The sequence below is a fragment of the Solanum pennellii genome, chromosome 11 (assembly GCF_001406875.1).
Source record: "Solanum pennellii chromosome 11, SPENNV200".
NCBI classification, from domain to species: Eukaryota; Viridiplantae; Streptophyta; class Magnoliopsida; order Solanales; family Solanaceae; genus Solanum; species Solanum pennellii.
The window spans coordinates 7,448,434-7,461,695 of record NC_028647.1 but is presented as its reverse complement, the minus strand read 5'-3'; the positions used below and the strand labels follow the sequence as shown (position 1 = coordinate 7,461,695).

The following is a 13,262-nucleotide window of genomic DNA, read 5'->3' as shown; positions in this document are numbered from 1 at the left end:
GTCTGTGACGGTCCGTCGTGCCCACGACGGTCCGTCCTGCCATGTCGTCACGAAGTTCAGAGAGTCGATTTCAGTACCCAAATTTCAGAATTCTAAGTGTTTTGGAACGAGACCACCTCGACGGCCCGTCGTGCCCATGACGGTCCGTCGTGGGTTCCGTCGACTCACACAGTTTTTCCAGAAATAAAATTTGCTGCTCAAAACGACTAAACAGGTCGTTATAATTTTAAATCCCTATTAAAAATTTCAACTCCGCCGCTGCTCTTAGACATGATGGAAGCTACTTGATAGACATCTTATTGCTTGTGACTTATATAATGCAATCACCTACAAATTGCAAAATAAACACAAAAGAAAAAGGACAAAAGATCAAAACTTTATACATCTTTTAATTCGACAGCACAATCCGTCAATAAAGTTAAAAATATTTAAAATGATAATTAGCCTCTAATTGAAACGTTATATTGTTTTTCTTTTTAGAATATAAAGAATTATCGGAAATATTTTTTTATAGAAGGAAAAAGAGGAAAACATTTTAATATACATATACTTTTTTTCTCTTTTCTCTTTTTTTTTTTTTTGTTCATAATATTGTAATATCGCCAATTCACTTAGCATTTGTCATTAGCAATTGTTTTGCAAGTTTTTTAATTAAAAAAATTATTTAGAGTATAATTATACATTTTTAAAAGGATGTATTGATAGTGTACAATGAGTAAATTTATCAAATAGTTATTCAAGAAAATTATGAAGTCAAGTCAATTTATTTTATTTTTCTATTAATAAAAATATTTAATTATATATGCGTATATATAATATATAATAACATATAATTAATATAATTAATAGAAATGAAAGCTTACTTTTGAAAATTATTTATTGTGATATTTTGTACCAATGAAATTTTGAAATACTTTTCCCTTTTTTTTTAATCTTGGACCCACCTACAAGGATTTTTCTCATTGGCTTAACATGAATCAATAAACGGAAAAAACAATTTAAATATTTTAAATTAATCATTGATTTGATACATGAAGCTGTAATTACGGTTTATTCTAAATGAATTTAGTGATCCAAGTATACTCTAGAATCAAATGATTGAATGGGGAAACATATGGCCTAGGAGTGGTCAAATTATATTATTCACTATCACTACAAAAGTCCATTTTGGTAAATAAAAATGTTTGTTTATTGCCAAAAAATAATTAAAAAAATTAAAAGGTAAAATCAAATCAAAATTAATCCAACATTACATGTAAACAATCTTTAAAAATATATTGTATACATAAAGTATTGATTGTGATGTGATTAAGATTCTTAAACTCTTTTTTTATATAATTATTATTTTAAATTTGAATCTAAATTTGGAATGATCCAATAAATCCTTATTCATAAACGTTAGTAGGTCAAATTAAAATCAAATCAATACTAATAAAACTAAAATTAAATTCAAACTAGAAATGACAATAATATCAGATATTTTTTAATTAGTTTTGCATTGTTTAGATAGTTGAAATACATGCTTAAATTTATTTATTTTTCTTAAATGTTTAGTCATGTAATTAATACATATTTTTAGTATGACTGAGTATCTTTCGATTATGATCATTTTCATTATTTTTTATTAATTCATAATATTTAATTTGTGATTTCAATATTTGTTAATTAAATATTTTATGTCATCACTCACCTTATATTTTTTACGTGTTGTTTTCTTCAGAACACCTTAGATGTTGTATTTTGTAGGATTGAAGAAATATTTAAATTACAAGTTAATCATATATTTTTGTGGATACTTTGTCAAAAAAGCTCGAGAAAACTCAAAGTTCAAAAGACCGACTTTTATTAATTTGGTTTGGTTCAATTTAGGGAAAACTATCTTATTAGATATACATGTATATCATATATACTGATTCCATCTACACTTTCAAACAATCATGTATCTTACTATTATTTAAGAGTTTCATGTCATATATTGAGAAATATACATTTAGATACATGTATTTTTGCTACCATATATACTAAAATAAGAAGAGAGGTGCGTGAAATTGGGAAAGAGGCGAGGGAGATAGTTATGTATCTCACATACATATGAGAGTGGCGAAAAAGGAGGGTGAAGCGAGCGAGATTTGTTATGTATCTCAAATACATGAAGTTCACTTGATTACGATATATACATGTATCTAGATGTATTTGAGCCCACCGAAATAAGTAAGATATGTAATATTATAAATTAGAGTATATCTAAATAATTAATTTAGTCTGATATTTGAAAAACACGAACCTAACCCAACCTAAATATATCCCAAATTTTGAAGATATAGACTACAAATTTTGCAAAAAAAAAAAAGAAAATCTTATTGTCCTATTGATATAATAATATATTCTATATTATATTTTTACAAGTTACAAGTAAAACTTAAAAAATAACAGATATACATAGATTTTATTTTGGTATCTTTATGGTTTAGTAAGATTATTTCTGATAAAATCAAACAAAGGCTATATGACAGAAGAGAACATAATATAATCTTTTGCTAATATGTCTACATTGGATCCCATGTGAAAAATATTATAAATTAATTAGGAGTTAAAAAATCAATAAGGGTTTTCGGCGAATCTTAACTAGTTCACAATCTGATCATAATGATTTTTAAGATATAACGCATATGTTAAAGTGATTTTATTAAATATATAAAATAAAATAGAATAATTTCATAATCTCTTTAATTTGAGTGTCCATTTTTTTAAAAAAATTACATATATAGCCACTCAAAAATTATCTAATTACTCTTCATAGTTATCGTCTGATAATTACAATTCGTAGATCCATGTTATAAGAAGGAGAAGGGCGAGCAAGACTGAAGAGAGAGGAGAGAAGTGAGCGAGAAAGGACAAAGAGTGGGAGAGAGGTTAATTGTATATGTATATCGGTTAGATAATTGTATATTGTACATATGTATTTGTATATATGGCAATCGAGATTGAAAGAGGAGGAGAGAGGCGAGCAACAGAGGTGAGCGAGAGAGGGAAAAGAGTGGGAGAGAGGTGAATTATATTATGTATATCGATTAGATCGTTATATATTATACCTATGCAATTGTATATATGGCAAGCTAGATTGGGAGAGGGAGGACAGACGAGAGCGAGAGAGAGAAAAGAGAGGAAGAGAGGTGAATTGTATATGTATATCAATTAGGTAGTTTTATATAATATATATGTATTTGTATATTCTAGCGAATTATTCATATACAAACGTAACTAATTGTACAAACTCGAAGTCAGCCCACATAATTAATGTATAATGTCAGTTGCAAGTGGAAATTATAACAAATTATAGCTATAATAAATAATTAAATAGTATAAATTTGCTTAACCGATTAATTTCCTTAAAAGAATGTACTCATATATAGCTTGAAATTTGACTTTAAATACACGTTTACTGCAACGCAATTTTCATTCAGTGTCACTCTAAGCAAGTGATGGATACTACGATTTATTCGCACTAAATATAGTCAAAATTTTCATTTACCTTAAAAAAAAATGTTTTATAATTAGCGATACAGGCAACACTAATTATTTTCAACAAATGGTCATATGTATATATAATGTATCGTATGTATATATAAGGTATCAACATGTTATATAATGTATTAATATTATATATTTGTGTATAGATATTGTATACCTTGCAAATTGATTTTTTTCAATCTCAACCAATTCAAATTTCATCTAAACAATTTCAAAAGTTAGATATGAAATTCTCTTCATATTTTAAGTCTTTTTTATATATTATCACTTGAGATTTATATTTATGGCACCTCAATTTCTATAATCGGAAGAGAGAAGAAGTCATTAATAATCGGAAGAAAGAGGATCAAAGGCAAAGAGAGTGAATTGTACTTCAGGGAAAAAATTTATCCGCACCAATATTTACACTAAATAAATTCAATTGTCATTATTATGTAATTTAAAAAAGTAAAATACATGTTAATTAATTAAGATTAAGTAAATGAATAATAAATTTAAATAAATGACATGCATATATTAAATTGGTAAAAATATCCAGTTTAATAATAATTGAGTTATTTTGGATTTAAAAAAACTCAATGAACATTTATCTAGTTTCCCATCAATCTACTGTAGAATGAAAATAAAAAATGAATCATGATATATATATATCACTAGTTTAGGGTCTGATTACGTGTTTTGACTTTAGTTTTCGAAATTATTTTTCTATACCATATTTATCTCGTTAGATACATGTACCTGACACACTCATAGATACATATATCTCAAATATGTATGGATCAAACTAGGTGTAATTTGTTTAAGATGCATGTATCCAAGCATGATTCACATGTATTTGGGATATACTAACTCTCTCATTCGTCTTTCTCTAATGTCGCTCGTTTCTCTCCTCTGTCGCTCGTCTCTCTCTATTTCTTGCCCAGATCTCTTCCAATGTATCTCTATTTCAAAATATGTCTTAGAATATATCTGATATCCCAAATACATGTATATAATGTGATCACATTTATCTGTGATATACTAACTCTCTCACTTGTCTCTTTCCTCTCTCGCTCGTTTCCCTCCCTATTTATATGAATTTCAGAATTTACATGATATCAAAGAGATATGTATCTAGTCTCTTTGATAAGTACAATAACGCTACGAGGATTGAGGAAGGTCAAACTAGAGAAAAAGTTTTCTAGCATACAAAACGTTGATGTGAATCGTTTCAACTATATATGTTTTATTTCTTGAAAGTTTATCTTTGTATCGTGTTAAATTTGTTGCTGTATATATACCCTTAAGACGATCAATTATAGTTGAAAATTGAACAATAAAAATGAACAAAATATATTTAGGTTAAGGCGCAAATATGTTGCTCTTATCAAGGATATTCAAGTCTGTGATATAATATACACCGATCGAGGAGTATAACTCTTGGCTTGTCCTCTCCTGAATACAATAATCTAACGATATCGTACAACTCAAACAACTCCAGATTAATTGAAGAGTTTAAAGCTCCACCAATAAAACATTTTTCTTCAATACAAAATTACTCTCTTTTGTATAGTAAATTAATTATAGACTTAAAATATTATTCTTCGTCTCAATTTTCTCTTTCACTACACTTGAATATATAAACACAATATGTTCCTTCTCATCTTGTTTTCTTCTATATTTTCTTGTACATAATATAATATAAGATCATCATTATTTGTAAGTAAGAAATTTTTTCCTTCTAATGAGTCTGAAGAATATATAATATAAATAATAAAGGAAAAATGACAGAAATCCACACATTTAAGTTCTCTTATTACCATTATTCTCTATTAGTTTTACAAATTTCTAAAATTCCTCATTTTCACGCATTAGATTAATGTATCAACGCTTCAAATTAATGTATCTCATACATCAGATTAATGTATCTCATCCATCAGATTAGTGTATCATGTATGAAATGTACATCAAATTAGTGTATCATATATAAAATGTAAGTGTATCATGTATAAAATGTAATGTATCTTACTTAATGATTAATGTATCTGGTGCATCAGATTAATGTATCGATGCTTATATTATTGTATCAATTTAAAAAATTTCTATAATTTACTTATAAGGGACAAACGATAGTTTTACCTTAAAAATATGTAATTTATGTCTTTTGCCCATAAATAAATATCATAAAAATTACCTGAGTTGTAACAAATAATGAAATAGAAAAAATAGACAAATAAAGTATTAAAGGTTAGGGAAAATTATGGCCACCAACTTATGTGAATGATCACAAGAAGTATTGCAGCAAAGAATTGCTACCAAGAGATGCAGAAAAGCAGTAGCACACTAGTCATCAACATGGTAATGGTGCATTGGTGGGAGTACTTTACTCTTAATTAGAGATCTCAGGTTCAAGCCTTTTATATGGAGAAAGTTCTATTAGGAGAGTCATCCTCAAATGAACTCTACGCGATTCGAACTTGGTCGGAGCTCTAATATGAACTTCGAACACTGAGTGAAAAAATTAAAAAAATATGCTTACATATAATGCCCTTTAATATTATTAAAACCAAAATGCTGCTCCAACAAAACTAAATAACAATTTAATAATTAAGCCAAATTCTAAAAGGAATAATTACATTATGGTCCATTAACTTGATGCAAGAGTAAGCATTTGATGAATGGTGACTACTTCCCATATGTTGAAGAATGGAATGGAATCTCATTAATCTTCCAATAATAAACTTGAAAAAGGTATTTTTTTTTTTTAATTTTATTTTTTAACTTCAGCATGGGTTGCCTCTTTTCATACACATTCCTTCAATGTAACCTTATTTATTCATTCACCCACTATTATATAATTTCCAAAACTAACAAAATTTACCAAAAAGAAATTAAGGATGATGACATCAAATCTAGTTCTTCTTCAAAGAGTTTTGCTCAGTTTGTTTCTTTTATCAGGTAGGAATTACTGTTTCCATGCTTCTATTTACTCCGTCTTCCAATTTATATGAAAATTTGTATCTTGTGTAGCGTTCTGACATGTATTATGTTACGTAGGATGCTTGTGTTTATTTTGTTCAATTTTATATAAGTTTATGTATTTGCTTGTGCACAACACACCTAAAATTGGGGCTAAAAACAAGTTTAAGGCACATTTGTATATTGCGTCTTCTTTATTTAATAAAGGGAAAAGGGTCTGATATACCCTTCAACTTTGTCATTTAGAGCTGATATACCCCTTGTTATGAAAATGGCTCATATATACCCCTACTTGTAAACAAATGGCTCACATATACCCTTTTCCTCTAACGGAAATGAAAAAAATAAAAATTTTAATCTAAATTTTTATTATTTTTTTCTAAAAAATATAATCCTATATGAGTAAATTTAATCCTCGTCAAACATATTTTTTTTGTTTCAATGACTAATTTATAATTATTATTTTGATAATCAAATTTATTTATGTTTCACTAATATTCTTGTAAAACTTATTGTAGATGACCAAATTTTTTCTTCGAATACGAAATTAAATTACAATACACACAAAAAAAAAATAGTTTAATTTTTTTTCTTTAAACTAAGGAATATAAGAAAAAAACAAAATAAGAATAAGAAACTCAAATAATTATAATAAAAGAAGCCAAAAAATAATTTATGTATGAGAAAAATTAAAATATACTTTGAACTTTGATAGAAGAATCAAATATACCCCTAAATAAATTATTTTTAAAATTAGAAGTAATAAATATAAATTTAAAACTAATTTTTTAACTTCCGTTAAATGAAGGGTATATGTGAGTCATTTTGTAACGGCAGGGTATATGTGAGCCGTTTGTATAACGGTAAGGGCATAAATGAGCCACTTTTATAACGAAGGGTATATCAGCTCCAAATGACAAAGTTAAGGGGTATATCAGACCCGTTTAATAAATATTTAATGACACTATCAATCTTTTTTCATCGTTTAGTCTTATTTATTTGACAAATAGTCCATTCACTCTTTTATAATCTTGTATTAAACTCCGTATTTAGTTAAACTTTATCAAATGAATTAAGATAGAGAAAACAGCAGTTTAAGCACTTTATTTTATCGCAATTAAATCATTTCACAAAAAAATTATACTACCTTATATGTAGGAAAAAGACAATTTCTTTTATATATAAAATAATTATACGACCAATAACTTTTCTAAACATCATGGTAAGTACTCACTCCGTTTTACAAAAAATGATTTAGTTTGATTTAAAACGGAATTTAAGAAAATAAAGAAGATTTTAAATCATGTGGTCCTAAATTAAAGTTATGTCAAATGTATAAAACTACCCTTCAATCTTGTGATCTTAAACATGTCACGTGAAAAGTTATTACAAAAAAAAACCATTCTTCTTTAAAAGGAGGGACTACTTTTTATCAAATTCAAATATTGAAAAATCAAAGGCTAAATACGAATAGGTTGCACTTTATAAACCATCTTGTCACACACAATTCTTTTTTAGTTAAAGAAATGTGCATCTTTTTTCTTTGTAAAGGAATGAGGTAGTTTATAAAGAACTTCACTATTTGATACTTGCATTCTACTTTATAAATTATTTTAATTTCTAAATAATTACTTTGTTTTATTAGTATCCCAAAACTTATATTAACCCAAAGAAATTATGATTATATGCAATGCAACCATGACTCTATTATAATTATACGTGCATTCTCATAATTTTTCAATTTTTATAACAAAAAAAAACAAGATCACTCTACATAAACGAGTGAAATTTTAATTTGTAAATTTTGAATCACAATTCATTTTATGTATTTGGTTAGGAGTAGTTTGGCCATATGAAATTTTTTAATTTTTCTTAGAATTAAACTTCATAAAATTAAAATTTTTAAAAATTTGAAAAATAACAAAAATGTGCTATCATTTTTTCACTTCACATAACTCACAAAAAGTTTTTTTTAAAAAAAAAAATTCAATTTGTATTTATAACCAAACATAACGATAGATTATACTTTTTTATAAAACCACAAAAAATATTTTTCGTTTTAATTTATGTGACTCTTATAGAATTTCGAGATTCAAACAAGTTTATCTAAATAAATTTTTCATTCATCTTTTAATTATTTAGAATTGTCATTATTATCACTTATAACACTTTTTACGTAGTTTATAAAAAAAAATTGATGATTCTAAGCGTAAATTTTCGATCAAACTTAAACTATTTAATTTTTGAAAATGAAAAATATCATATAAATTAAGACATTGCGTGCCGTTGATCGATATCGCCTAATCGATTCACACCAAGTTTTATTTTTCAAATTTTACGATAAAACATAATCAAAATCTTGACTTGCGCTAAAATTATCGAATTTATATCTCCTCCGATCCTCCCCTAACTCCTTTAACAACTTACACTCAATTTGTATGACAGGCGTAAAATTCTCCGAATCTGCAAGAACTTTCACCATAGTAAACAGCTGCAAAGAGACAATTTGGCCGGGCGTTTTCCCCGGCGACAACTTCAACGGCGGCGGATTTATTCTAAAATCAGGCCAATCCATGGTTTTCACAGCACCGGTTAGTTTTTCCGGCAGAATTTGGGGAAGAACAGGATGCAATTTCGACAAAAACGGCAACGGTTCATGCTTAACCGGTGATTGCGGTCCATCTCTCAAGTGTACGGGCACCGGAAAAACTCCAGCTTCCCTTGCCGAATTTACCCTTGCTAATCTTGATTTTTACGATGTTAGCCTTGTGGATGGATTCAATGTCCCTATAAGTGTTACCCCTTTAAATGGTAAAGGGAATTGCAGTGTTGCTGGTTGTAACGGAGATTTAAGACAAAATTGCCCTTCTGAACTTGCAGTTAAGAATAATGGAAAAGTAATTGGATGCAGAAGTGCTTGTGATGTGTTTAATACTGATGAATATTGTTGTAGGGGTAATTATGGAAATCCATCAACTTGTCAACCTACTTTTTATTCAAAAAAATTCAAAGAAGATTGTCCAACTGCTTATAGTTATGCCTATGATGATCCAACTAGCATTTTTACATGCTCTGGCACTGATTATGTTGTTACCTTTTGCTCTTCAAGGTATGTTACAATAACTTTTGGCTTTTCAATTCATTTAGGTGAATATCTTGAAATAATAAAGCATAAACATTACGTCAGTTGACAATTATGACCTTTAACTTTGAGCGTGTATAAGTAGACACTTAAAGTTGTACTAAATTGAGCAAATAGACACATTCGGCCTACATGACAATTTTGTGTCCTATACGTTATTCTGTCATGTAGGGAACTTGTGTCTACTCGATTAATTTTATACAAGTTTAAATGCTTATTTGTGAACATTTAAAGTTGGCGGACATAATTGTTCGTCGAAATCAAGTTAAGGATCATGTTTACGTATTATGTCAATAATGAAATATTCTTTTCTAAAAGAGGTAAAGATGATTGGATTAATATTTAAAATACATTTTGAAATATCTAGTTAAGGATGAATAAATAATTATTGCTAGAGATAGTGAAAGTAAATTAGAACGAGCTATTGATCCATACATTTATCAACTCAGCTCATTTGAGCCGAAGAAAGTTAGATTGATATGTAAGTCAAGTCGATGAAATTTGGTGAGATATACTTCTTCATTTTATATATTAATTATAGTCAGAAATGTTGGATACTTTAAAAAAATTATAAATGAATAAATTGAACATTTAATACTTCGTATGAATTGGACATGTTAAATTATGACCCATGTTTTAGCTCATTTAAGCTTAATTCATTTCTATCAAAGTGACATTTGGACAGATGAATGACTCATTCATTTATTAAGTCAGTTCATTTTGATCGGTCGAACTTGAATTCAACTCGTTCATTGAACCTCACTAATTACCATATCACTACAAATCTTTGATGGTACTTTTATTTGTTCATAGTTATAAGAAGATACATGTTTTCAAAAGTTCAAATTTAATTTTCATAAAAACTATTGTGTGAAAACAAGTTTAGATACCATTTAAATCAAACAAAGTGTGAAAATAGAAGAAAGTTAAACTATGATTTGTTGAAATTGCAGGAAGAAACCAGTATGTACATACCATAATCGCAAGCTCTTTTGCAGTGGATCAAAGGGTTTAAGATCATTGATAAGCAATTTGTGGATGATATTTCTTGGATTAACCCTCATAGCCAATTGCATGATGATCATCTTTTAATATGTATAAAGGGAATTTATTTTTTTTTATCTGGAGAAATTATTCGGATTTATACTTTTTTTCCATCAAAAACTATTGTACTATTGCAAAGTTCATACTACTTTTTTATTTTTAATTTCTTGACATAACCTTTACACGTGTATTCCATGTTAATGAGTGTATAGCTTTAAAAATCATTTATATTATTATATATAATACGCTTGAGTTATTTTTATTATATGAATGTTAAAAGGAAAAAATCTCTTGTTATGATTTCTGGTTTATAAATTATAGAAAAATAAAAACAAAAGAAATAATTTTAAAAAGTAACCCCTATAATTATGTACCATGTTATTATCAATAATTTTCATCCTTCAAGAAATTAAAAAAATGTGATTACTCTTTTTATATTCAATTATAGATGAAGTGACAGAAAAAAATCTCTATGCTTGACTTAAATTGTCATTGAACTCTTCTACTCACGATTTTACTAATTAAATACTTCATTTAATTAAATTTTTTTTAAAACTCCTTTAATCATTAACCAAATATATAATAGCATTAAGATGCAAAGTTGGATAAAGTCAATGAGAATCAGAGCGTGGATCGATAATTTTTATTTTAAATACAACTAAAATCAAAGAAGCTTTAAAAAATGAGAAGAGAAAGTAAAAAATTAAATGGAAAAGCATAAACACCCCTTTGTCTTTCATTTTTTTTCTTTTATTTATTCCTCTTGAAAGTTTAATATATTTTTGCTTTCTTTGTAATTCGAATTTATAATCTTAAAATAAAAAGATATGAGTCGGTATTTACAATTCGAGCAATCTCCTTTTGTTACCCTCCTCTTTCCATTTCCTGAAAAAAAAAAGAAAAAGAGGGCACCTATCGCTTCTACCTTCGCCATGACCACCAACATCTTTATTGGCAAGTTCTTCTCAAGTTCTCTTATTTTCCATCTCTTCTTAGTAAAAATAGAACATAATCATCAAAAATTCATAATGACACTAAAAACACCAGAAACCCATCTTTATAACCTATTGTCTTTGTAAAATACAGTTTCTTCGTGAGAATCAAATATAATTATGGATATATATAAGTAGGGGTGTACATTATTTGGATTAAACCGAGAAAACAAACCAAATCGAACCGAACTCTAATTTGGATTGTCTTTTTTTTTTGTTTGATTTTGGATTTATAATTTACTTTGTTTGATTTTCTGGTTTGATTTTGGATTTAGAAAAATTTAAACCGAAAAAACCGAATTATATATATAAACCACTTTTGTCACTTTTTGTTTTACTTTATATTTTATGTTTGGACATTATGATTGATATACTTTTAAGTATTGTGTTTTACGTTTTACTTGTGATTATTAAAAGTACATTTACAAGTGTATATATATATATATATATATAAAATTTTGGTTATGTTTCTAATTATTAGCATAACCGAATAGCCAAATCAAAAAGAGAAAAATCAAATCAAATCATATTTATTTTGGTTCAAATTGGGTTGCACTTTTTCAAAATTAAAAATCAAAAATTCAGACCGAATAGTAGAAAATCAAATTGAAAAATTGAATGCATACCCCTATATATAGACAAAATAGTTTGATAATATACTTGTATGAGTTTATATTCTGAATTAATTGAGTAGCAAAAATTCCTTTTTTTGATTGTCATTATATGTGGACATTTTTGTTCAAATTAAATGCATGTGATACACATATTTTTAAGGGAAAGTGAGGTCTTTAGAGAGGATAGTAAATGTCAATTTTTGACCTAATTAACGTTAATCTTTTTCTCCATTAATTCCTTCACCATTATTACAAAATTAATAAAAGTAAAAAAATTAGGGGGCTTTTTTACTCTTCAAATCTCTCTCTCCAAAATATTTCCCCATTTTTTGTTCTTGTTGCTTTTCATCTTCTTCAAATGGCCCATCATTTCTAGTGAAAATTCATTATTTATCACTTTACAAAAATGTCTCCACAAAATACAAGTTCCACTTACTGATCCTCCCAAAAAAATATTGAACTTGTCAATCTTACTGTTCAACAAGTACCTCGTCGCCACCAATTTACATTTACTTGTCCACTTTTTCTTTTATAATTATACCTAATTACTTGTTCATTTTGACGAATCAAAAAATGACAAAAACTTTTACCTATTATACCCTCAATTAATTATTTTTTAAAAAATAAAACTTCTTGAAAATCTTAAGTTTTTAATTGATCCACTTCATAATTACTAGGGTAAAATAGTAAAGTCATTACAGGTGTGTTTGGTATGAAGGAAAATATTTTCTGGAAAATGTTTCCAATTTTCTCATTTTGGTTGGGACAAAAGTCTTAGAAAATATTTTCCAAATCAACTCATTTTCCTCAAAATTAAGAAAAATGACTTCCCTTCAAAAATTAAGGAAAACGTTTTCCAAAACTCTTCTCCAACTTCAAATTATATTTTTTTTGGGCAAAAACATCAATTTTTAAGATACTTTCAATTTCAAAATTTTATTTTTCATCCGATCCTGACCCCTCACCCCACCCACCCACCAC

General features: G+C 27.4%; 1 protein-coding gene across 1 annotated transcript; it reads left to right on the top strand.

Annotated features, from left to right (window-relative positions):
* Window positions 1-6,350: 6,350 nt before the first annotated feature.
* On the top strand, window positions 6,351-10,851 carry LOC107003465 (pathogenesis-related protein 5). The gene is made up of 3 exons (XM_015201800.2): window positions 6,351-6,468; window positions 8,935-9,598; window positions 10,585-10,851. Exons 1-3 carry the CDS (start codon window positions 6,408-6,410, stop codon window positions 10,721-10,723), a joined length of 864 nt encoding a protein of 287 aa, XP_015057286.1. The 5' UTR covers window positions 6,351-6,407; the 3' UTR covers window positions 10,724-10,851.
* The last annotated feature ends 2,411 nt before the right edge of the window (window positions 10,852-13,262 follow it).

Coding starts and splice junctions, on each gene's coding strand:
- LOC107003465 (XM_015201800.2), top strand. CDS start 6,408: ATGATGACATCAAATCTAGTTCTTCTTCAAAGAGTTTTGCTCAGTTTG. Junction 6,469..8,934: donor CAGTTTGTTTCTTTTATCAG/GTAGGAATTACT, acceptor TTTGTATGACAG/GCGTAAAATTCTCCGAATCT. Junction 9,599..10,584: donor GTTACCTTTTGCTCTTCAAG/GTATGTTACAAT, acceptor TTGAAATTGCAG/GAAGAAACCAGTATGTACAT.